This window comes from Rhinatrema bivittatum, chromosome 8 (genome assembly GCF_901001135.1).
Source record: "Rhinatrema bivittatum chromosome 8, aRhiBiv1.1, whole genome shotgun sequence".
NCBI lineage: Eukaryota > Metazoa > Chordata > Amphibia > Gymnophiona > Rhinatrematidae > Rhinatrema > Rhinatrema bivittatum.
Window position 1 is genome coordinate 149,646,310 of NC_042622.1, and position 26,030 is coordinate 149,672,339.

At 47.0% G+C, this 26,030-nt stretch overlaps 1 protein-coding gene across 2 annotated transcripts in view; it reads left to right on the plus strand.

The window, feature by feature from the left end:
- FAM166A (family with sequence similarity 166 member A) overlaps positions 1-26,030 on the plus strand; it is a 183,327-nt gene that overhangs the window by 113,869 nt on the left and 43,428 nt on the right. For both annotated transcript variants that reach the window (XM_029611906.1, XM_029611907.1), the window contains exon 5: positions 17,100-17,194. In XM_029611906.1, coding sequence (XP_029467766.1) covers positions 17,100-17,194 — 95 coding nt within the window. The remainder of the gene's footprint in view (positions 1-17,099; positions 17,195-26,030) is intronic.

Sequence of the window (26,030 nt, forward strand, 5' to 3'; positions counted from 1 at the left end):
TTGCCCTTCTCTGTACCTTCTCCATCGCAACTATATCTTTTTTGAGATACGGCAACCAGAATTGTACACAGTATTCAAGGTGTGGTCTCACCATGGAACAATACAGAGGCCTAATGACATTTTCCGTTTTCTTAACAATTCCCTTCCTAATAATTCCTAACATTCTGTTTGCTTTTTTGTCTTTTGCAGCACACTGAGCCGACGATTTCAAGGTATTATGCACTATGATGCCTAGATCCTTTTCCTGGGTGGTGGCTCCTAATATGGAACCTACATCGTGTAACTACAGCAAGGGTTATTTTTCCCTATATGCAACACCTTGCTTTATCCACATTAAATTTCATCTGCCATTTGGATGCCCAATCTTCCAGTCCCGCAAGGTCCTCCCACAATGTATCACAATCTGCTTGTGATTCAACCACTCTGAATAAAATTCTGTATCATCCGCAAATCTGATAACCACACTCGTCATATTCCTTTCCAGATCATCTATAAATATATTGAAAAGCACTGGTCCAAGCACAGATCCCTGAGGCACTCCACCGCCCACCCCTCTCCACTGAGAAAATTGACCATTCAATCCACTCTCCGCTCTCTGTCCCCCAACCAGTCTGTAATCCATGAAAGGACACCAAGAGTTTTTCCTGTTCATTTCTTTTTTTGTGTGTGTAAGAAGCGTTTAATTTTTCTCTATAAATTTCTTTTTATTAAGTGTTGCGCTGTAGACAGTCTGTTTTTTTTCCATTTCCAGTTCATTTTCTCTCTACATATTTCTAATTTGTGGTTTGTATTTGGTGAGTGTCTTGCTGTATGACCAAAATTAGGTAATCTGCTAGCATGTTATTGTTGTATAGGTATGGGCAGTCCAGTTTGTTCTGTTTTCCAATCTGCACTTCCCAATAAGGTTCTAGGACAGTAGTTCTCAACCTTTCATGACTACTGTACCTCTTTTTCAAGAGTTTTGAATGTTTTGTTTACCCCTATTTTTTTAGGGTGACAGTTTTGAAAATTCACAGCAAAAACATAGAAACATAGAATGACGGCAGAAAAAGACCAATCGGCCCATCTGGTCTGCCCAGCAAGCTCCCACACTTATTTTCCCATACTTATCTGTTTCATCAACCACCAAGTTCAGGGCCCTTGTTGGTAACTGTTTGATTCAAATGTCCTGCCATCCTATGTCATAGATGCAGAGAGTAATGTTGGAGTTGCATCAAAGGTGAACATAAGGCTTAATGGTTAAGGGTAGTAAACAAAAAATACAAAGAGCAGCACTGTGAACCTGTTTGCTCAAAAGAACTAATCGCTACAAAAGATATCACCACAAATCTTCTCCAGAAACACTCTTTACCATCTCATGTAGAATCTATTGTAAATAAATTATTGTAAAACGGGACCGCATCAGCAAGCCTTAGACGATGTACTCGGTGCAACCGAGCCGTCCGGTCTTCTCGATCACTTGCAGCCTGTCAGGTTTTGTATAAGATTCACCATCCGGTGTTATCTCAGAATCTTGTTTTTATAGCCCTTCGTTCCTTGAAATATAGATTAAACGACACTGTTATCTTAAATACAAATTATATTTTTCATTGCTGATGACTCGACAATGGCCGTGTTTCGCAGCCCCTCGGCTGCTTCTTCAGGAGTCAGTATTATTAGCAAGTGTCTATTCAGTCGGGAACCATGTCTCCATCAATTGTTTAGAAAACGCCACATCAAGCAAGTTACCTTGATGCTTGTTTACCCAGACTGCACAGATCAATTCCTTGTTGGATGTTGTCTGGATGTAAATCCTGTTTTCCACATTTCCCCGTGCCTTTGAAGCATAGAGCAATGCTGTATATGCATTCAAAGTGATGTATCAGGCTTAATTGGTTTAGGATAGTAACCGCCATAATAAGCACACTACCCCCACGCTTATTTGTTTACCCAGATTGTGACGTTCAGTCCTAGTTGATTGCTATCTGAATGCAAGTCCTCTTTTCCACATTTTCCCTTGTCGTTGAAGCAGAGAGCAATGTTGGAGTTGCATTAACTGTGCGAAGTCTTATTGCGTAAGGGTAGTAATCACCAGATAGTAGCCTCCACTCCAGTACTCCACCCCCATGGCTCTTCTCTTCATCCCCATCCTCTAGCCTTTATGGATCCACAGTGTTTATCCCATGCCCCTTTGAAATCCTTCACAGTTTTAGTCTTCACCACTTCCTCCGGAAGGGCATTCCAGGCATCCAGCACCCTCTCCGTGAAGAAATATTTCCTGACATTGGTTCTGAGTCTTCCTCCCTGGAGCTTCAAATCGTGACCTTTGTTCTACTGATTTTTTTCCAACGTAAAATGTTTGTTGTTGACCATGGATCATTAAAACCTTTCAAGTATCTGAAAGTCTGTTCATATCACCCCTGCTCCTCTTCTCCTCCAGGGTATACATATTTAGGTTCTTCAATCTCTCCTCATAAATCATTTTATGAAGACCACCCATCTTTTTGGTCACCCTTCTCTGGACCGCCTCCATCCTGTCTCTGTCCCTTTGGAGATATGGTCTCCAGAACTGAACAAAGTAATCCAGGTGAGGCCTCACCAAGGCCCTGTACAAGGGGATCATCACTTCCTTTCTCTTATTAGATATTCCTCTCTATGCAGCCCAGCATTCTTCTGGCTTTAGCTATCACCTTGTCACATTGTTTCGCCGATTTCAGATCATTAGACACTGTCACCCCAAGGTCTCCTGCTCTGTGCACATCAGCCCTTCACCCCCGATCAAATACAGTTCTTTCGGATTTCCACATCCCATATGCATGGCTCTGCACTTCTTGGCGTTGAATCTCAGCTGCCATATCTTCAACCACTCTTCCAGCTTCCTTAAATCCCGTCTCATTCTCTCCACTCCTTCTGGTGTGTCCACTCTGTTGCAGATCTTAGTATCATCCGCAAAAATCAAACCTTACCTTCTATCCTGTCCGCATTGTCGCTCACAAAGATATTGAACAGGACCGGTCCCAACACCGATCCTTGCGGAACTCCGCTTAACACCGCTCTCTCTTCAGAGTAAGTTCCATTTACCATCACACATTGTCTTCTGTCTGTCAACCAGTTTGCAATCCAGGCCACCACCTCGGCACTCACTCCTAAGCTTCTCATTTTATTCACAAGCCTAGTGTGCGGGACCGTATCAAAAGCTTTGCTGAAATCCAAGTAGATGACATCGAGTGCTCTTCCTCAATCTAATTCCCTAGTTACCCAATAAAAAAGTCAATCAGATTTATCTGACAGGACCTTCCCCTGGTGAATCCATGCTGCCTCTGGTCCAGCAATTCTTCTGACTGTAGATAGTTCACTAATCTTTCTTTCAGCAGGCTAACCAGCCTGTAGTTTCCAGCCTCCTCTCTGCTCCCACTCTTGTGTAGCAGGACCACCACAGCTCTTCTCCAATCACTCGGCACCACTGCTGTTTCTAGGGATCTATTGAATAGGTCACGCAGCGGACCCACCAGCACATCTCTGAGCTCCCTCAGTATCCTGGGATGAACCTCATCAGGCCCCATGGCTTTGTCCACTTTTAGTTTTCCTAGCTCTTCCCATATATTCTCTTCTGTTAACGGAGTTACATCTACTCCACTCCCCTCCAGTTTCTTGTTAACTAGTGACGGTCCTTCTCCAGGGTCCTCTTTAGTGAACACCGAACTGAAGTATTCGTTTAATATTTCTGCCATTTCTTCGTCTCTCTCCACACATTGATCCTTTTCACCTTTCAGTTTCACTATACCACTTTGAACTTTTCTCCTTTCTCTGATGTATCTGGAAAATGTTTTGTCACCTCGCTTTACCTCTTTGGCAGTCCTTTCTTCTACTTGACTTTTTGCTGTCTTAATTACTTTCTTTGTCTCCCTCAGTTCCACCAGATATTCTTCCTTGTGTTCCTCCCTTTGGGATCCTTTATATTTCTTGAATGCTGTTCTTTTAGCTTTTATTTTGTCAGCCACCTCCTTTGAGAACCAGATAGGTTTCATTTTTCTTTTGCTTTTCTTTACTTTTCTAACATATACATTAGTCGCCTTGGTAATTGCTCCTTTTAGTTTGGTCCATTGTTGTTCCACATCTCTCTCATTCTCCCAACCTTCTAGTTCTTTCTCAAAGTACTTCCCCATTTCATCAAAGTCTGTGTTTTTGAACTGCAAAACTCAGGTCTTCGTGCTTCTTCTCCGTATCCTATTTGTGATATGAAACCATACCGTTTGATGATCACTGGTGCTGAGGTGGGCACCCACCTGGATATTAGAAACGTTATCTCCATTAGTGAGCACTAGATCGAGTATAGCTCCCTCCCTCATGGGTTCCATTACCATTTGTTTGAACAGAGCCCCTTGCAGGGCATCCACTATCCCTCTACTTTTGTCAGAGAGATAGTGGATAGCTCCTATGCAAAACTGTGCAGTAAGGCATTTGTCATAAAAAAGCATATGTGTTAAATTATGGTAAATATTTTGCCATAACATCAATATGGTTTTTAAAACACCTTGCAGGATATTGTGAAGTGTGTGCAAGATGTTTTATCTTTATAATAGACTGGTATATTTTAGACTAGTTATATTTTAAGTTATGGAAGAGAAGTGGAGGCAAATTATATCTACAAAAAGGGTGTGTGTGTGGGAGGGGGGAGGGGGGAGCCAGGAGAAAGTCCCTGTTAAGTGTTAGAGAGAAGGGCAGCAGGCTGAGGAGATAGTGAGTCTCCTGGAGAGTGGGATGCTGAGAAGAGGTAGGAACTGGAAAAGAAAGGGGTTGCTGTAGGTTATGGAGAAGGGCTGGCAGCAAGCAAGAACTTTAAATGATGCAGCAGGGCTGAGACAGGAAGCACTTATTGAGCACATGAGCAGCAGTACAACAGCAGAATGGGCTGGATTTTAAAAGGGTTATGCACTTAAGTTAAGCGCGTAACCCTTAAAAAAACCCCCTGCGCGTGCCGAGCCTATTTTGCATAGGCTCGGCGGCATGAGCAAACCCCGGGATGCACGTAAGTCCCGGGGCTTGCTAGGGGGGCAGGGCGGGGGCATGGCGCAACATTCGGGGTGTTCCGGGGGGTGTTCTGGGAGCGTGGTGCCGGCCCAGGGGCGTGACCGAGGCCTCCAGACCAGCCCCCGGGTTGGGTGATGGCGCGGCAGCGGGCCATCGGCGCGCGCAAGTTATGCCTGCTTCAAGCAGGCGTAACTTGTACAATAAAGGTAGCAGGGGGGTTTAGATAGGGCCGGGGGGGTGGGTTAAGTAGGTGAAGGGAGGGGAAGGTGCGGGGGGGTGGAAGGAAAGTTCCTGCCGAGGTTGCTCCGACTTCTGAGCAGCCTCGGAACGGGCAGCGGCGCTGGGCTCGGCGCGCGCAAGTTGCACAAATGTGCACCCCCTTGCGCGCGCCGACCCCGGATTTTATAAAATATACGTGGCTACACGTGTATCTTATAAAACCCGGCGTACTTTTGTTCGCGTCTGGTGCGCGAACAAAAGTACGCGCGCGCTGTTTTTTTAAATGTACCCCAATGTGTGTAGTCCACTATTAGTTGGCGATTCCCCACTTGAGAGTGACATAGCACTGGGTGACGGACCCCTGGATGAATCAGAGTCAGAAAAAAGTTCAACTTCTATATCTGAATCCACATCTTGTTCTGGCGCAATGGAAAGAAACGGCGCTTGAAGAATGGTTTAGTTTTTTGTGCGCTCTTTCGAGGTTGACTCCCACTTGGAGGAAATATGAGGAAGGTATTTTAGATTGTAATTCCTTCTAGGAATGCAATTTTCCTTTGTGCTATGATGCGCCAGTGTGCTATGTTGTGCCGATGCGCCATGCAGCGCCAGTGCGTCGTGGTGCGTCAACGCGCCGTGATGTTTTGGCGCATCGTGCTTTGTTGCGTCGTGCACTGACCGCTTACGATGCTTAGAGGAGATAGGCATCAATGCATCATGCTTCAGGCGCTTTGAGTCAATTGACTTTTTCTTTGATGCATGTGGGCTGGCGGGAACAGAGCCCTGAATCCCGGCAGCCTCATGAGGGGGTTTTTGAGGAAAAACCTCGACCCCTTTGAACGGCACAGGGCGCTTTCCAAACCTGGCCGATTTGTCTCCCAGCTCCAGCGACGCAGCTCTTTTGGATGGCTTTTTCAGTGTCTTCTCCAGTCCCAGAGAAGATTGAGTGGATGGCACTCTCAAACACGCGATGCACTCCGTGCATTGCCTCTGGGCCCGGGGCGACATCCTACCACAGTCCCTGCACGAGGCCTGGTCGTGCTCCGGGCCCAGACAGATGTAACAATAATGTCCATCTGTTATGGACATAATTTTTCCACATTGGCAGAACTTAAACCCAGAGGGTTTAGGGGCCATACTGCACAAAAAGGGTGTCGATCGAAAAAAGATGGAAAAAAAAAATCGCAAAAATTGCAAAAATTTCCGACAAGGAGAGAGAGAGAAAAACCCCGCGTGCTATCGGCTAGCAGAAAAAAAGAGACTGGAGAGAAACAGATTCGCGTGGGAAGACGACCACGCAGTTGCAGAGTTAAAACTCTGTAACTACCTGAGAGAAACTCCGCTTACTTCCCGGTCGCTACGACGCTCCCAGACAGCATGGCTAATTCAGACCAGCTATCGATGGGAAAATAATAATTTAATCCCACTGTTTCCTTTCTTTTAACCAATTAGCAATCCACAATAACACGGTCTCCTATCCATTGACTTTGTAATTTCCTGTGGAGGTTCTCATGGGGATGCCTTCTGAAAATCTAATTACACTATATCAATTGGTTCTCTCTCTCAAATTTTTATCGGCTGCGCCCGATCCGATAAACAAAAAATCCACCCCAACCCTTTAAAACCTCTCCCTTAGTCTCCACCACCCTCCCAACCCCCCAAAAATACGTTTTAAAATTACCTGGTGGTCCAGTGGCCAATGGCACGGTTACCCTGTCACATGGTAACGGCAAAGGGCCATTGGCGCCATTTTTATTAGTGGCAGCCGACGGCCCGAGAGCGGGAGATCGCTCCCGGGGCCCACTGGACCACCAGGTAATTTAAAAACATTTTTGGAGGGGGTCGGGAGGGTGGTGGAGGCTAAGGGAGCGGTTTTAAAGGGTCGGGTGGGTTTTTTGTTTAATCGGCCAACAGCTCGAGCACGAGAGAACGCTCCCGGTACCCCCGCTGGACCACCAGGTAATTTTAAAATGTTTTTGGGGGGGTCGGGAGGGTGGTGGAGGCTAAGGGAGTGGTTTTAAAGGGTCAGAGTGGGTTTTTAGGTTGTGTCCTAACTCCCGTAAGTGTGCACTAACCCGATTAACGATTTTTTCATGATAAATTGGTGGAATTTCTATTGTATCGCACTCTTTAACGATTAATGACGATTTAAAAAATATCGGACGATATTTTAAATCGTCAAAAAACGATTCACATCCCTAATTACTACTCTAAAAATACTTGCTGGATCACTGGGATCATTTTCTGCTCTTATTTACTTTGTTACTATATTTCCCCGGACTCTCCTCTCTTCCTTATTCTCCTACATTATCTCTCTCGATTTCCCACTGCCCCCTTCTGCATCTTTAATTTTCCTTCTCCCCATGCCCCACCTTTGCTCTCCCCTCCCTCTTACTCTCATCTATCTCCCCTTTTTGCTGATTCCTTCCCATCTTACTTCTACCTCTCTCTTCCATCATTTGTTCCACCAAACCTTGGATCTCCTCTCTCTCTTTCATATACACACTCTTGCCCTGCCCCCAGCTCTCTCCTCATACTGCCCACACACTCTCTCTTCTCCCCTCTTTGCCTCCTTGGTCAGTTATGTATGGCTGAAACAGCAGAGGGGACTGAGGAAAAAGAACTTCCTAACAGAGTACACCTTCTTCCCAGCCTCTCTCTGCTATTTGGCTTGGGTCACAGAAAGCAGTGGATTTTGGGCAGACACTGCCCCTAAGCATGGTTAGTGCTGGTGCCATGCCAATGTTCACCCTTCTCATCCTGCCCCCTCCCTCCTCAGGTGAACTAAGCCCCCATGGTGAACATCTCCTATCCCCCACCCTCCACTAAACTTCCAAGCCCTACTTCCAACTCTTGCAGCGCTCCCCCATCCAACCTCCGCTTCAAAAGAAAATTATTCCTTACCTGCTAATTTTCGTTCCTGTAGTACCAAGGATCAGTCCAGACGGTGGGTTATGTCCCCCGTCCAGCAGATGGAGTCAGAACAAACTTCTGAGGGAGGTCCCATATAAGCCCACATCCCTGGTCTCATTCCCCAGTACATAGACTAACAAAGCCAAAGAGAAGAGAAGAGACGGAGGGATCAAGTCAAACCACTGAACAATATGTAACCATGAGAACTGAACCAACAAGGGTACAAACGGCAACTTGCAAACAGAACTGAAGGTAATGAGTCTCCAGAGACTAAAGATATATACACACAGGAAAACCCCAAAGGGCAGCCAGTCATCTAAATTGAGCAGGAAAAAAAAAAAAACAGAGGGAGGGCGTCTGGACTGATCCTTGGTACTACAGGAACGAAAATTAGCAGGTAAGGAATAATTTTCTTTTCCCTGTACGTACCAGGATCAGTCCAGACGGTGGGATGTACCCAAGCTTCCCTATTGAAGGTGGGCCGTAGACAGCCCTGCTCGAAGAACTCTATCACCAAAGGACTGCGTGCGGACATCCAAGCGATAGTGTCACACAAAAGTATGTAGAGACTTCCAAGTGGCCGCTCTGCAGATCTCCTGTGAGGAGACCGAAAGGCATTCCGCCCAAGACATGGCTTGAGAACGAAGCGAATGAGCTTTTATCTCCAATGTTGGAGTCTTCCCTGCGCCAATATACGCAGCCGCAATGGCCTCCTTCAGCCAGCGAGCTATCATTGCCTTAGAAGCCATACAGCCCTTCCTAGGACCAGACCAGAGAACAAACAGATGGTCCGAGAGCCGGAAATCATTGGTGACCTCCAAGTATGGCATCAGACAGTGCTTAACATCAAGCTTATGGAGCTCCCGAGAGTCAACCGAAGAAAAAGAAGGTAATTCTACTGTCTGATTAAGGTGAAAAGTGGAGACCACCTTGGGAAGAAATGAGGGTACCGTACGCAAGGTAACCCCCGAGTCAGTGAGTCTGAGATATGGTTCCCTGCATGATAAGACCTGGAGCTCAGACACATGCCAAGCCAAAGCAATGGCCACCAGGAAGATCGTCTTGAGGGTAGCGGCATGGAGAGGCTCGAACGGAGATCCTCCTATACTCCTGAGCACCAAGTTGAGGCTCCAGGAAGGACAAGGAGACTGTCGCTGCAGTCTCAAATACTTCACCCCTTTGAGAAAATGAACCATATCCGGATGAGCAGAGAGAAGGGACTCGTCCCCCTGGCAGCATAAGGTTCCCAAGGCAGCCACTTGAACCCACAGAGAGTTGTAAGCTAAGCCCTTGTCCAGACCATCCTGCAAGAACAAGAGAACCTGAGTAATTGAGGTGGGAGTCGTCTGGGTGTTATGTTTCGAGCACTGTGCTTCAAAAACCCTCCATACCCTTACGTAGGCAACTAAAGTGGATGTCTTGCGTGCTCGCAACAAAATCGATATCACTGCCTCCGGATAGCCCCGGCGTCTCAACTTGCGCCTCTCAAAAGCCAAGCCGCAAGACAAAAGCGATCTGCCCCGTCGAAATATATCGGGCCTTGTCGGAGGAGACGTGGGAAGTGACCTAATCGTAAGGGTCCTCCCTCCGCCATGTTGAGGAGATCAGTGAACCAGGGGCGTCGAGGCCACTCTGGCGCCACCAGAATTATGGGGCCCTGGTGACCCTCTATTCGACCTTGCCTATCAGGGGCCATAGCAGGAACACATAGAGGAGGAGATGATGAGGCCACAGAAGTACCAGCGCATCGACTCCCTCCGCACCGCGCTCTCTTCTGCGGCTGAAGAACCGAGGAGCCTTTGCATTGAGAGTCGTGGCCATGAGGTCCACGTGGGGAGTCCCCCACCGCTGTACGATCAGGCACATCGCCTCCTCCGCGAGCTCCTATTCCCCGGGGTCGAGTTGCTGACGGCTTAGAAAGTCCACCTGTACATTGTCCACCCCTGCGATGTGGGAGGCCACTATGCGGAGCAGGTGGAGTTCTGCCCATTGCATCAGCCTGTCCGCTTCCAAAGAGACGTGACGGCTCCTCATGCCCCCCTGACGATTTATGTACGCCACCGTGGTCGCGTGGTCTGAGAGAATCCGCCTGATGGCGAACGAGGGGAAGGAAGTCCTGCAACACCAGTTGAACCGCCCTGGTCTCCAGACGGTTGATTGGCCATCGAGCTTGAGCCGCCATCCACCGTCCCTGCAGGGAGCTGGACTGGCATACCACCCCCCAACCCGAGAGGCTGGCGTACGTTGTCACCACTATCCAATCCGGAACATCCAGGGATACTCCATGGGCCAGATGGGATGGGTCCAGCCACCAGAGGAAGCTTTCCTCGGAAATTTGGGAATCGGAAGGAGCGCCTGGAAATCCCGCGATATTGGCTTCCAGCGGGACAGGAGGGCCCTCTGAAGTGGATGCATGTGCGCAAAAAGCCCAGGGTACCAGATCGATGGTGGATGCCATGGAACCCAGGACCTGTAGGTAATCCCAAGCTGTGGGCTCCGAGAGGGCGGAGAAACACCGTATCTGGACTCTTAAGGCCTGGGCCCTCTCTGGATTGAGGAACACCTTGCCCTCCGCTGTATCGAACCTCGCCCCCAGGAAATCCAGGGACTGGGATGACATGAGGTTGCTCTTGGCATAGTTGACAACCCATCCGAGGGACTGGAGAAGATGCACCACCCTGTCTTCTGCCCGATAGCCCTGGCTCAGAGATTTCGCCCGGATGAGCCAGTCATCCAGGTAGGGATGGACTAGGATATCCTCTCAACGGAGGGCAGCCGCCATCACCACCATGACCTTCATGAAAATGCATGGGGCTGTTGCCAGTCCAAAGGGAAGAGCCTGGAACTGAAAATGCTGTCCTAGGATCTTGAACCGTAGAAAACGCTGATGTGCTTTGAGTATTGGGATGTGCAGATACACCTCCGTGAGGTCCAGGGAGGCCAGAAACTCTCCGTGGTGGACTGCTGCCAGCACAGAGCGGAGAGTCTCCATCCTGAAGCGTGGAACCTTGAGGGACTTGTTCACCGATTTGAGATCCAGGATGGGACGGAAGGTGCCCTCCTTTTTGGGCACCACAAAGTAAATGGAATAGTGACCCCCGACCCACTTCGGAGGGAGGCACTGGAAGGATGGCCTCCAGGTCGAGGAGACGATCCAAAGTCTGTCGGACCATGATCTGTTTCAGGGGAGACCCACAGGGGGAGAAGAGGAACCTGTCCCTTAGGGGTCGTACAAAATCCAACGCGTAGCCGCACTTTAGAATATCTAGGATCCACTGATCCGACGTGATTCGGACCCACTGCTCGTAGAAGAGAGAGATCCGGCCCCCTATCCTGGGGATCGCCATGTGGGCCCGCCTGGCATCATTGGCCGGGCTTTGCGGACGCACTATGGGCCGGGTCCAGGAGGTGGAGCGGGAAGACTGAGTCCGGGGGGGGGGACTGTTGCCTAGAATTAAGGGACCGGCGTTGTGTGCGAAAACGATTCCTGTTGGTACCGAAGGATCTGGTGGAGCTCGGTCGATCTTCCGGAAGTCTATGAACTGCATTTTCTCTGAGTGACTTGATGATCTGATCCAGATCTTCCCCAAAGAGGAACTTGCCTTTAAACGGAAGCGACCCCAGGCGAGTCTTCGAGGAGGAATCTGCTGACCAGTTTTGGAACCAGAGGAAATGTTGAGCGGAGACCGCAGCCACCATGGATCGGGCCAAGACCCGTAGAAGATCATATAAAGCATCTGCCCTGTAGGCAACCACGGCCTCCAATCAGTCCGCCTGGAGAGCCTCCTCTGTAGGGAGATCCTGTGAGGTGAGGAGCTGTTGCACCCATCGCAGACCTGCCCTTTGCGCCTGCGAACTGCTGATGGCCGCCCGCACCCCCAGTGCCGATATCTCAAACACCCGCTTGAGGTAGACTTCGAGCTTCCTGTCTTGCAGGTCCCTCAGAGCTGTGTCTCCCGTGACCGGGTTAGTGGTACACTTGGTGACTGCCGAACCCGCGGAGTCCACCATCGGGACCTTGAGTAGCTCCAAAAAATCCTCAGAAAGTGGATACAGCTTTTCCATCGCTCTGCTGACCTTTAGGGAGGCCTCAGAAGAATCCCATTCCCACAAGAGTAGCTGAAGGAAGGAGGGGTGAGTAGGGAAAGCGCTCGCTGGTGGTCAGAGGCCCGCTAATACGGGGTCCCCTTTCTTCGCCTTAGGCCCAGGGCCTGAAGGTTCCGGAGGGGGGTCGATATCCAGTTCCCGCAAGATATGAGGGATCAGGTCATCCAATTCATCGTGCTGGAAAATGCGCAGGACCCGAGGGTCATCCCCCTCCACTTGGACCCCCAAAAGAGGGTCGTCCATGGCCATGTCAGGGTCCCCCCACGGCACCGGAGAATTCGCTCTGGGTAGTCCTCTGGGAGGTCCAGGGGGGTCCCCAGAGGAACCTGACGCCCCTCCGCCACGTCTTCCTTCTTGCGATGGAGCCCCCTGCGGGGGGAGGTCCACCCGTGCTACCTTGGGTGGGGGTGGGCCCAAGGTGACCTCCATAGGTTGTGTCATCCGGTGCAGAAAGGCATTGTGCATAAGCACAATGAATTCTGGTGAAAATGATGGGAGACCCGAGGGAGGAAAGGCCGGGACCTCCCGGGGCAGAGAGTGTGGCTCCAGAGCCTCTGCCGAGGTCAAAACGGGCGGTGGAGCCGAAATCGGGCCTTCAGCATTCTCTCCCGAGGATCCGGCATCCATCGTGTCATGGGCCAAGATGGCTGCCGTTCCCACCACCTGCGGGAACGGGCCTGCCGCTGGCGTCCCTCGCAGATGGGACCGCACGCTCCGGCGTTGCTCTCCTCCTGGTCACTTGTCTCCCCCCCGGGGAGATAGAGCATAGCCCCTCTTGTGAGAGCTGGCCCCCGTCAGCGCACACCAATGCTCTCGACATGCCTCTATCGGGAGAGAGGGAAGGGAGGAGGTGGAACGCGGGAAATTACAAGCAGGAGCTCTTTGGTGCCGATGAAAACAAAAGCCTAAGCCAGGGACCGCCCCAAGAGCCCCCCTCGCGATCCACAAACACCGCCGGGGAATGGGATTTCCCGGCGGGTGGCAGACCCAGGGAATGAGCATCGCGGGGCCGCGAGCCAAACGGGGAGGGGGAGAGAAGCCAGCACCACCAACGTGCACCCCCACGGTCTGGCGCCCACGGAGTCAGACCTGAGGATAAAAATAACACAAAGACTTACCCTACAATACTCTCACTAATTATGAGGCAGAAAGAGAAGAAAGAAATTCCCCAGGCCTGTCGGCAAGTGCTCTAGGGAGATCAGACAGGCTCTCCTTGCAGCAGGGCTGCTGAAATATACCCTGTCACAATAACGCCTCTTTTTTTTCTTTTTTTTTTAAAGAAAACTTGATCCATCACAAGAATGAGAACAGGAGGCTAGCTGCAGAAGACAGAAAAACACTAAGGCCCTGTCCTGGGGAACCACTGTTTCCCTGCTCACAATCTGCTGGAGTCAGAAACATACTGGGGAATGAGACCAGGGATGTGGGCTTATATGGCACCTTCCTCAGAAGTTTGTTCTGACTCCATCTGCTGGATGGGGGACATAACCCACCGTCTGGACTGAGCCTGGTACGTACAGGGAACAATATGCTTCTCTGATAGTGCGTGCAATATCCCAGAGGGCACAGGGCCCGGGTCACAGACAAAGTCCCCATCCTCACTGTAATAGAGACCATCGCTGAGGAGTGCAGCAACTTTTTAAGGTTCAAGGCGAGATTAGTGGTCTGCAGGGCAGCAGTGTGGGCAGGAAGTTTGTTGCTCCTAAAATTTTGCCACCATAAGCATAGGTCTAGTAGCCTTGAATTTAAATCCAGGCCTAGTCAACACAATGAATCAGAATCAGGAAGCAGCTGCAGGTGAAGAGCTGCATCTCCCCTGGCTCCTGCCTGAACTGCTGTGCTAGTGCCAATCCCATCTTTATTATATACGAGGGGAAAAAAACTACAGTGGGGAAGGAAGGATGATTTTAAAGAGCCAGAGATGCCAGGTGCCCTCCCAAAGCATCCAGGTCCCAGTCGGAGAGTTCCCATGTCTGTGTGGTCTTCCTTTGACTTTGTCTCAATGTGTGAAATACATTTTACCTGAGCTTATATGATGGTATATTTTGAACAATGTCCACATCTCTTACAAACTTTTAACCTTTTAGATTTTTTTTTTTTTTTTAATAAATTTCCTCATTCTATTAGTCTCCCTTTTTTAAAGTTCAGCCCTACAGCAGTAGTTTTGCTTAATGTCCTACCTCCACTGATTATGTCAAATTTGATTTATTTAATGTTCGAGTACTTGCCAGGTACTTGAAGCCTGGATTGGTCCACTGTTGGAAACAGGATGCTGAGCTGGATGGACCCTCGGTCTGACTCGGTATGGCAACTTGTTATGTCCTGATGATTACATTAAGATTGCCACTGTACAACTACTCCTTGCTCCAAGTACTAAATTCTATTCAGGATTAGATCTAACCCCTTGATTCATCAAAATGTGTTAGTAACACATGGATAACGCCTGCAATAAGAAAAAGGGGCGTGTTTATGGAAATTTTAAAATTACTGCACCACACAAGTCGGGAGAGAGATCTCGAGAGTCTATCTACAGAGCCTTCATCGTAGTGAAGTATTTATATCTCTATAGCAGGGCCATCTAATAGCTCGGGGTGAGGTGTTGGTGGTTTAGGGGCCAGTTTCTCATGCAGAGTGAGACGTACGAACAGCACAGTACACCTTGGTGAAGATTTGACGTCATTTGGAGTGAGTAGAAGTATCATCTTTGGCCTGGATTTTCTAACGGCGCAAATGCTATTGAATCACGCAGTACTGGGGGGGGGGCCTGCGAAAACAGGCAGCGATCACGCCACCCCGGTGTTATTCCTGCCGGCTTTCGCAAACCAATAGCGCCAACGTGAAAGGTGGGGCTATTGGGCGCATTACTGGCGGCGATAAGGGTTCTTACATTTTCACTGCAAGCGATGTCTCCGCCGCGTCCGCCCCGACTCCTCCCCTTCCAGTTCTGATGCCGCCCCAACTCTGCCCCGATTTAGCTATCGCAGGTGAAAAGGGACTTTTCGCGTGTGATCCCGTTAGAAAATGACCCCCTTTGTGAGACTTTCCTCACTCCAAATGACGTCAAATCTTCACCAAGGTGTACTGTGCTGTTCGTATATCTAACTCTACATGCAAAACTGGCCCCTAAACCACCACCAACACCTCACCTCGAGCTTTTAGATGACCCTCCTATAGAGATATAAATACTTCACTACTATGAATGCTCTGTAAATAGTCTTTCTCCCCACTCCACCTCAAGCCCAGATATGGCAGAAAAGCAACTCTAAAATTTATCACAAGGAAAAAAAAGGTGTAGTTAAAACCATGCAATATTACCCCTCATTTTCATAACTCCCCCCTGATCCACCCTTCCAAAAATTGGCATTCACACCATGCGCTACTGTTATCACATGTATTAATGCCATAACGCATTTTGATGAATGACCCTATAAAGTAGCTCCCTCTTGTCAGTTCCAGACCTAGCTTTTCCATGAAGCTTTCTTTTATGGAATCTAGAAAATTTACCTCACTGATGGCAGAAATTACCTAATACTACTGGGGTAACTGAAATCCTACTGGGGTAACTGAAATCTCCCATTACTGTTGCTATTTTAAGTTGCTTTTCTAACTTCTGTTTCCTCATCCTGGCCAGGCAGAAGATTGTATACATTCACTGTTATACTCTATCCTATTACACATGGAATTTCTATTCATAAATTCCAGTGTATTTTGTTTCCTGCAGAGCTTTCATCCTGCTAGACTCTGACATCCTTAACATATAGTGCCATCCCCTCCACCAATTATCTCTGTCCTGTCGATACAATTTGTACTCTGGTATCAGAATGTCCCATTGGCTATCCTTCTTCCTCCACATCTCTAAGAAACCTATTATATCTACACCTTGATGTAGTACCGTATACTCCAATCTTGTTTTTTTAGATTTCTGGCTTATTCCAGAGTCACCAAAAGGCAACAGTTGAATAACTGAATGACTAAACGATTGCTTGACCTTTCTTTGGCTAAGTATTTTCGATCAATAATTTTTGGATAACAAGCCGGTTTAGAGATTTCTTTTAAGAGATACTTAAACAATTTACACTCTAATGTTTCATATTAATAATAAAAAAATAATTTAATTGTAATTACAGTGAGGTAGACATGAGACAATAGATGATTAAAAATTCTTGTGCTCACAGGCTGACTACTGCCTGCGGCCCATTGAGGGCGAGAGACAGCGGATTAAAGCTTTTACCGTGAGCAATTGCCTATGATATTGTCTCTAGTCTAGTTTTTGATGTGTGGTGGTGGTAAATAGTTGAAAAGACTATTTCCCTCTCTAGAGTGTGGCACTTTATTGTGAGTGATCATTTGAGAGGAGTTTGCTTCTGAACAGTAAAATGTTTACATCTCGCATAATGAACTTAAAATCTAGTTCAGGTTTGATAGCCAGCTCACAAAGGGAATATATCAGATGTCTAATATCACTCCTGATACATTTTAGTACTAGAAAATGCCACTCTTCATTAGAAACTGCAGGACTGCATCTGGCAATAAAATGCAGGCAATGCACTCTAACAGAATTTCATTGCGAGAGACTGAGTCATTTCAAAATGCTTGAAACATTTTACTCAAACTTCTAACCATCTCAGAAAGATCATGAGATAAATCCCAAAAATATGCATTAAATGAATAGAAAGACATTGACTCCTGTGATGTAAGATCCTGGAAAAATTCTCTCCCATCTGCTTTAGCTATATAAAACACAAAGGAAACATAGAATGGGTCCAACATAGGGAGGATAACATTTTAAAAAGTGCCCAGGAATAACTCCATTTATTGACCTAATGATAATTGTTTCTTGTTTCTTTTTTCAGGATACTCTGGCTTTGTACCACGATTTGCTTGGGATATAGGCAAAAGTTTCCTACCAGCAGTTAAAAAGTGTCTGGATGAGTTTGATCGTAGACAGGTAAAAGAGCAACATTTTTCAGTAGACTGGATTTCAACAATGATTTACTTGTTGTGTGAGATGGTGCGAATGGTGGAATACATTAAAAAATATATACATTATAGACAAAGTCCTCATTTTCTTACAATTCCACAACTATAACTATTGCAGAATTTGTCTCTTTGTTACAGAATTATCTAGCTACTGTGGAATAACAGAAAGCAGAGTTGCTTACTTGTAACAGGTAATCTCCGAGGACAGCAGGATCTCAGTCCTCCCGAGTGGGCGATATTAGATAGAGACTAGAACAGAACATGTCTCAAAGGTTTCTAGAACTTTGAGCATGCCCCACAGGGTATGTGCAGCATGCTATAAAACAAAATAGCCATCACATGCTCCTTTTAAATATATTTTAACTCACTATAAGTGAGAATTGCAAAAATAAGAGGAACAAGACCTCAGAGTCAGGTGGTATTAAGAGAGTACACTTTGCTGTTCAGAGCTGTAACCACTGGTCTTAAAAAATATATATTTTCATTATCCCTTTAAATTGTTAATTTGGATTAACATTTTTTTAAATAAAATACATTACTCAGTACTCCAGCAGGAGCTTTGAGAAACAAAAAACTCTCATTAAAAAGCCAAGAGCCCTAATAAAGCTTGTATATGAATTGCCAGCCACTATCATTTTTTCATCCTCTAGTGAACTCAGCTTTGGGCTCTAAATAGTACTTTTGAATGATAGCAGGTGGTGCCTTTGAAATAACTGAACACTATAGATGCAAGAGACAAGATAAGTGTGACATGCTTAAAAGAACAAAATGAAAGAACATAAATACATGAGTTCTCCAAATGTAAAAAAGTATTTAAATACAGAGCATATATTTTATTTTATTTATTTGAAATTTTTGTATACCGACATTCGTTAGGCAAACATCACATCGGTTTCCATGTAACATAAAAACTGGCCAACATGTCTTTACAATGAAACTGATAATGGAACTGGGTGGAGGTAAGGGAGGGGAAACAAAAGGGAATTACTGAACGAAAAGAATATAAGCTCTAAACATGATGATATATAAGCAATAGGAATTATATACAAAGGATTATTTACAAGTAAATTGTTTACAATGAATGAGTTCAGGGTTAGGGGGGAGAGGAGGGGGGCAGGGGAGGGGTTTGGGGAGGGGTTTGGGGAGGGTGAGTGACAGACAGAGGGGTTCATGTGTAGGCTCGTGCGAAGAGCCAAGTCTTGAGATTTTTTCTAAATTGTTTGGGGCAGGTTTCATGGCGTAGGTAGGTGGGGATAGAGTTCCATAGTGAGGGTCCAGCTAGGGAAAGTGCACGTTGTTTGGTGGTTGTTAGGTGGTAGAGTTTAGGAGATGGTGTGTGCATATATGCTGTGTAGGGTGTTCTGGTGGGTCTGGAGGGGAAACGGATATGTAGACTGTCTGAGAACCAAAGCATGTTAGGATTGTGGATGGCTTTATGTATGAGGGTGAGGGTTTTAAACTGAATTCTGGCAGTGATGGGAAGCCAATGTAATTGTTTGAGGACAGGGGTGATATGTTCTTTTCTGCGGGAGCCGGTTAATATACGAGCGGCTGCGTTTTGCAGTAGTTGAAGGGGGGCAAGGCTGTTTTTCGGGAGGCCTAGGAGCAAAGCGTTTGCGTAGTCTATTTTGGATAAAATAAGGGCTTGTAAGGCGGTTCTGAAGTCGTTGAAGTGCAAGAGGGGTTTAAGTTTTTTGAGTGTGTGAAGTTTGTAATAGCAGTCTTTGATGGTGGATGTGATAAATTTCTGTAGATTGAATTGGGGGTCAAGTGTGACGCCTAAGTCCCTAACAGATTGGGAGAAAGTAGGTGGAGGGGGAGGAGAGTTGGTTGCAAGTGTGGTTAAAGAATTGATGGATTGAGGAGAGATGATCATGAGTTCTGTTTTGTTGGGGTTTAGGGCTAAGTTGAGCTGGGTGAGGAGATCGTTGATGGATGTGAGGGCGCTGTCCCATCTTTTTAGGGCATTGGAGATGGAATCTCCAATGCCATCGTCGGCGTAAACAAAGTGTGGGAGACTAAGATTTGAAAGCAGCTGGCAAAGGGGGAGGAGGTATATATTAAAGAGTGTGGATGACAGGGAGGAGCCTTGGGGGACGCCCCTTGTGATGTCAATTGGTTCGGATTCATGGTTTTCTATTTTTACCTTGTATTGTCTGTCACTTATGTATGATTTGAACCAGCGTAGGGGAGTCCCAGATATGCCAATGTCCGCTAGCCTATCGAGTAGAATAGTGTGGTTGATGGTATCGAAGGCAGCTGAGATGTCTAATAGAGCTAGGATGTAAGTTTGACCTTGGTCAAAGCCTCTGATGACGAAATCAGATAGGGAGAGAAGAAGTGTTTCAGTGCTGAAACGCTTTCTGAAGCCGTGTTGTGAAGGATAGAGTATTTGGTGTTGGTCTAAGTAGTCCGAGAGTTGGGTGTTAACGGTTTTTTCAAGGATTTTGGCAACAAATGGCAGGTTGGAGATGGGGCGGTAGTTGGCTAGGTCGGAAGGGTCCAGTTTAGGTTTCTTAGGAATAGGTTTGACAATGGCTAATTTGAGTTGTGTGGGAACAACCCCAGTGGAAGTGGAAATGTTGATGATATCAGCTAGAGGTAGGGAGATGCTGTCAGGGATGGTCAAGAGTATTTTGGAGGGTATCAAATCGTATGGATGAGAAGAGGGGCGCATTTTCTTGAGAATAGCGTGGATTTCAGTAGAGGATGTGTTTTCAAATGCATCCATTTTGAAGTTAGAGATTTTTGGAGTTGAGTTGGTCTGAGTGGGAACATGGGGAAAGCGGGAGGCGATGGTGGCGACTTTGTTGTGAAAATATTTGGCGAGTTGGTTGCATTTGGAGTTAGAGTCCTCGCATGGTGAAGTAGTTGTGTGTGTCTTGGTGAGGTTTGAAATGAGGGAGAACAGGGCTCTTGGATTGAACTGAAAGTCGTGAATTTTGGAGGCGTAGTGGTCACGTTTGGCTTTGAGGGTGTTAGTTCTGTAGTTGTGTAATAAGGTTCTATATTTGGCGAGTTGCTTGGCAGAAGGGTCTTTGTGCCATGTTTTTTCTTGGGTTCTAAGATTGTGTTTTTGTAGTTTTAGTTCAGGGGTGTACCAGGGTTGCTTAGCTTTAGTGTCGAGGGGGATCTCTTTGGTTATTAGAGGGCAGATTTTGTTGGCTGTTTCTTTATTGATATGGTTCCATGTGGTTATGGCCGTTTGTGTGTTTGAGAGGTCTAGGTTTTTGAGGTTGACGGAGAGGGTGTCAATAAGGTCATCTCTGGTACAAGCTCTCCTGTATTGAATTGTAGTTTTTGTGTTGGTTTGTTTGGTGAAGTTTTTGATTGTGCATGAGGTTTTAATGAGAAAGTGGTCTGACCAGGGAACGGGAGTGTATGTGGTGGATTGTGGAAGGAGGTGGGAATTCATGAAAATGAGGTCAAGGGAGTGTCCAGCTTTGTGTGTGGGGCTAGAAATAGTTTGGTGGAGGTCCATTGCATTAAGAGCTGAGAGTAAGGATTGACAGCTGTGAGAGAGTGGGAGAACATCAATATGGAGGTTGAAGTCTCCAAGGACTATGGCGGGTATGTCTCTGTTGATGTTTGCTGCAATGCATTCGATGATGGGGGAGATGTCGGCATCTAAGACGCCTGGGGGGGTGTATACGAGGCAGATTTGTAGTTTGGAAGATTTGAATAGGCCTACTTCGTATTTGGCAGGGAGGCTTATTGGAATTTGTTTTAGCTTGAGGTGTTTCTTTGCAGCTAGGAGTATTCCCCCCCCCCCCCCCTCTTTTTTTAGGTCTGGGAATGGAGTGTATGTCATATTCTGTGTTGGGTAGTTGGTTGACAAGAACAGAGTCTGTGTCCTTCAGCCATGTCTCTGTGATGGCACAGAGGTCAGGTTTCTCGTCATGGAGCAGATCATTTAGGATAAGGGTTTTTTTGGTTAGTGATTGTGAGTTGATCAAAAGCATAGCTATGGTTGAGATGCCTAGAAATTGTGTGAGGGGAGTGAGCATGATAGGGAGGAGGGAGTTGTGTTGACGGTGAGCTTGAGACTGGGCGTGAGGTAGGGGTCTGAGGAAGTTATAGCGGAGTTTGGGAATGGGAAAGGTGGCCATTGTGGGGGAAGTAGTGAATCAGGGTAGGACAGGAACAGCGCTAAGCTGTTAGTCAGGTCAGGCTTTGGTAGATGTATATAGTTGAAGCACTATAGTGAGCCTTGAATTGACAAGTGTATGGGCTAAAGAAGATGGAGTGTTCAGAGGAGCCTGGGTTTGGGGCATGCAGATGGGGGGGCCAAGGTTTAGTATAAGTGGGTGGGGGGGGTCAGGGGTAGGTTTGAGCAAACTGCAAAAGTGAGAATGTAAGATGCAGGGGGTTAGGAGGGTAAGGGAGTGATATAAGCAAGTATGTTTTATTAGCAAGTGTCCTGAATAAAGCCCTGCGGGTCTGCACGAAGGAGCGCGACAAAGGGGCAGGCCCCTTTGTCGCGCTCCTTCGGCGCACGGCGCCGGAGGTGTCAGAAGTTTTAAAGCCGGTGGGGGAGTCCCTGAGGGCTGCTGGGAGCTTTCCCCGGGTTGGTCAGCACGGCCGCGGGAGGCGGAGCGCTGCGGCGAGGAGGAGGCAGCGTCGGGATCGCTTCGGAGTGAGCCTCGTGGTCGGCAGAGTGGACCCGCTGGGGTGAGTGTAAAAGTTTTGGGCCTTACCCCGGTGGGTTCCTCGTGCCGATCGCGCAGGCCTGCACCCTTTCCTGGTCAGCGGTCGAAGAGGAAGCGGAGCCAGAGGCGTCGCAAATTTTAAAGCCGGTGGGGGAGTCCCTGAGGGCTGCTGGGAGCTTTCCCCGGGTTGGTCAGCATGGCCACGGGAGGCGGAGCGCTGCGGCGAGGAGGAGGCGGCGTCGGGATCGCTTCGGAGTGAGCCTCGTGGTCGGCAGAGTGGACCCGCTGGGGTGAGTGTAAAAGTTTTGGGCCTTACCCCGGTGGGTTCCTCGCGCCGATCGCGCAGGCCTGCACCCTTTCCTGGTCAGCGGTCGAAGAGGAAGCGGAGCCGGAGGCGTCGCAAATTTTAAAGCCGGTGGGGGAGTCCCTGAGGGCTGCTGGGAGCTTTCCCCGGGTTGGTCAGCACGGCCGCGGGAGGCGGAGCGCTGCGGCGAGGAGGAGGCGGCGTCGGGATCGCTTCGGAGTGAGCCTCGTGCTCGGCAGAGTGGACCCGCTGGGGTGAATGTAAAAGTTTTGGGCCTTACCCCGGTGGGCTCCTCGCGCCGATCGCGCAGGCCTGCACCCTTTCCTGGTCAGCGGTCGAAGAGGACCGCTATCACAGTATATATATATATATATATATATATATATATATATATATATATATATATATATACAGTATATATATAGCTATCACAGTATTTTTGCACATAAAATGACCAATATAAGTACTGATTAAAATGTTTTAGTAAAAAATAAAGAATGCTAAATAATTAAAAAGGGATAATAAAAATTTAAATTAAAAAAAAAGTTTGTTTTTGTTTTTTAAAGACCTATGGGGTAGATTTTATAATTTTGCGCAAGCACGTACTTTTGTTCGCGCACCAGGCGCGAACAAAAGTATGCTGGATTTTATAAGATACGCGCGGCGGGGTCGGCGCACGCAAGGGGGTGCACATTTGTGCAACTTGCGCTCGCCGAGCCCGGCGCGCGCTGCCTGTTCCCTCCGAGGCCTCTCCAAGCAGCCTCGGAGGGAACTTTCTTTCCACACCCCCCCCCCCCCCCCGCACCTTCCCCTCCCTTCCCCTACCTAACCCCCCCCCCCCCCCGGCCCTATCTTTTGTTGGCAGATTTATGCCTGCGGAAAGCAGATGTAAATCTGCGTGCGCCAGTGGGCTGCTGGCGCTCCATCACCCGATCCGGGGGCTGGTCCGGAGGCCTCGACCACGCCCCCGGGCCGGCGCCACGCCCCCAGGCCCGCCCCAAACCGCCCCCTGACCCTGGACACGCCCCCTCCCCGCCCCTTTTACGAATCTCCGGGACTTACGCGCGTGCCTGCGGCCTATGCAAAATAGGTGCGCCGGCACGCGAGGGCCCTGCGCATGTAAATCCAGCCGGATTTACGCGCACAGGATATTTAAAATCCGGCCCAATGAGTATAGCTCTAAAAAGCTGGCTGTAGTTTCTTCACACCAACCTGACTGAAATCTGGCTTCCTATTTTTGAAATTCTCACTTCTAGTCAATTAAAATATTTTCAAAAGGAGTATGTGTTTTTTTGTTTTTTTTAAATGACTCCTTGTTTGCTTATTATTGTTTTATCACTTAGAGCATACCATAATGCTCTAAGCCCCTTAAGAACATAAGAAAATGCCATACTGGGTCAGACCAAGGGTCCATCAAGCCCAGCATCCTGTTTCCAACAGTGGCCAATCCAGGCCATAAGAACCTGGCAAGTACCCAAAAACTAAGTCTATTCCATGTAACCATTGCTAATGGCAGTGGCTATTCTCTAAGTGAACTTAATAGCAGGTAATGGACTTCTCCTCCAAGAACTTATCCAATCCTTTTTTAAACACAGCTATATTAACTGCACTAACCACATCCTCCGGCAACAAATTCCAGAGTCTAATTGTGTGTTGAGTAAAAAAGAACTTTCTCCGATTAGTTTTAAATGTGCCCCATGCTAACTTCATGGAGTGCCCCCTAGTTTTTCTACTATCCGAAAGAGTAAATAACCGATTCACATCTACCCGTTCTAGACCTCTCATGATTTTAAACACCTCTATCATATCCCCCCTCAGTCGTCTCTTCTCCAAGCTGAAAAGTCCTAACCTCTTTAGTCTTTCCTCATAGGAGAGTTGTTCCATTCCCCTTATCATTTTGGTAGCCCTTCTCTGTACCTTCTCCATCGCAATTATATCTTTTTTGAGATGCGGCGACCAGAATTGTACACAGTATTCAAGGTGCGGTCTCACCATGGAGCGATACAGAGGCATTATGACATTTTCCGTTTTATTCACCATTCCCTTTCTAATAATTCCCAACATTCTGTTTGCTTTTTTGACTGCAGCAGCACACTGTACCGACGATTTCAATGTGTTATCCACTATGACACCTAGATCTCTTTCTTGGGTTGTAGCACCTAATATGGAACCCAACATTGTGTAATTATAGCATGGGTTATTTTTCCCTATATGCATCACCTTGCACTTATCCACATTAAATTTCATCTGCCATTTGGATGCCCAATTTTCCAGTCTCACAAGGTCTTCCTGCAATTTATCACAATCTGCTTGTGATTTAACTACTCTGAACAATTTTGTGTCATCTGCAAATTTGATTATCTCACTCGTCGTATTTCTTTCCAGATCATTTATAAATATATTGAAAAGTAAGGGTCCCAATACAGATCCCTGAGGCACTCCGCTGTCCACTCCCTTCCACTGAGAAAATTGCCCATTTAATCCTACTCTCTGTTTCCTATCTTTTAGCCAGTTTGCAATCCATGAAAGGACATCGCCACCTATCCCATGACTTTTTACTTTTCCTAGAAGCCTCTCATGAGGAACTTTGTCAATCACCTTCTGAAAATCCAAGTATACTACATCTACCGGTTCACCTTTATCCACATGTTTATTAACTCCTTCAAAAACGTGAAGCAGATTTGTGAGGCAAGACTTGCCCTGGGTAAAGCCATGCTGACTTTGTTCCATTAAACCATGTCTTTCTATATGTTCTGTGATTTTGATGTTTAGAACACTTTCCACTATTTTTCCTGGCACTGAAGTCAGGCTAACCGGTCTGTAGTTTCCCGGATCGCCCCTGGAGCCCTTTTTAAATATTGGGGTTACATTTGCTATCCTCCAGTCTTCAGGTACAATGGATGATTTTAATGATAAGTTACAAATTTTTACTAATAGGTCTGAAATTTCATTTTTTAGTTCCTTAAGAACTCTGGGGTGTATGCCATCCGGTCCAGGTGATTTACTACTCTTCAGTTTGTCAATCAGGCCTACCACATCTTCTAGTTTCACTGTGATTTGATTCAGTCCATCTGAATCATTAGCCATGAAAACCTTCTCCATTACGGGTACCTCCCCAACATCCTCTTCAGTAAACACTGAAGCAAAGAAATCATTTAATCTTTCCGCGATGGCCTTATCTTCTCTAAGTGCCCCTTTAACCCCTCGATCATCTAACGGTCCAACTGACTCCCTCACAGGCTTTCTGCTTCGGATATATTTTAAAAAGTTTTTACTGTGAATTTTTGCCTCTACAGCCAACTTCTTTTCAAATTCTCTCTTAGCCTGTCTTATCAATGTCTTACATTTAACGTGCCAATGTTTATGCTTTACCCTATTTTCTTCTGTTGGATCCTTCTTCCAATTTTTGAATGAAGATCTTTTGGCTAAAATAGCTTCTTTCACCTCCCCTTTTAACCATGCCGGTAATCATTTTGCCTTCTTTCCACCTTTCTTAATGTGTGGAATACATCTGGACTGTGCTTCTAGAATGGTATTTTTTAACAATGACCACGCCTCTTGGACATTTTTTACTTTTGTAGCTGCTCCTTTCAGTTTTTTTCTAACAATTTTTCTCATTTTATCAAAGTTTCCCTTTTGAAAGTTTAGCACGAGAGCCTTGGATTTGCACACTGTTCCTTTTCCAGTCATTAAATCAAATTTGATCATATTATGATCACTATTGCCAAGCGGCCCCACCACCGTTACCTCTCTCACCAAGTCCTGTGCTCCACTGAGAATTAGATCTAAAATTGCTCCCTCTCTCGTCGGTTCCTGAACCAATTGCTCCATAAAGCTATCATTTATTCCAT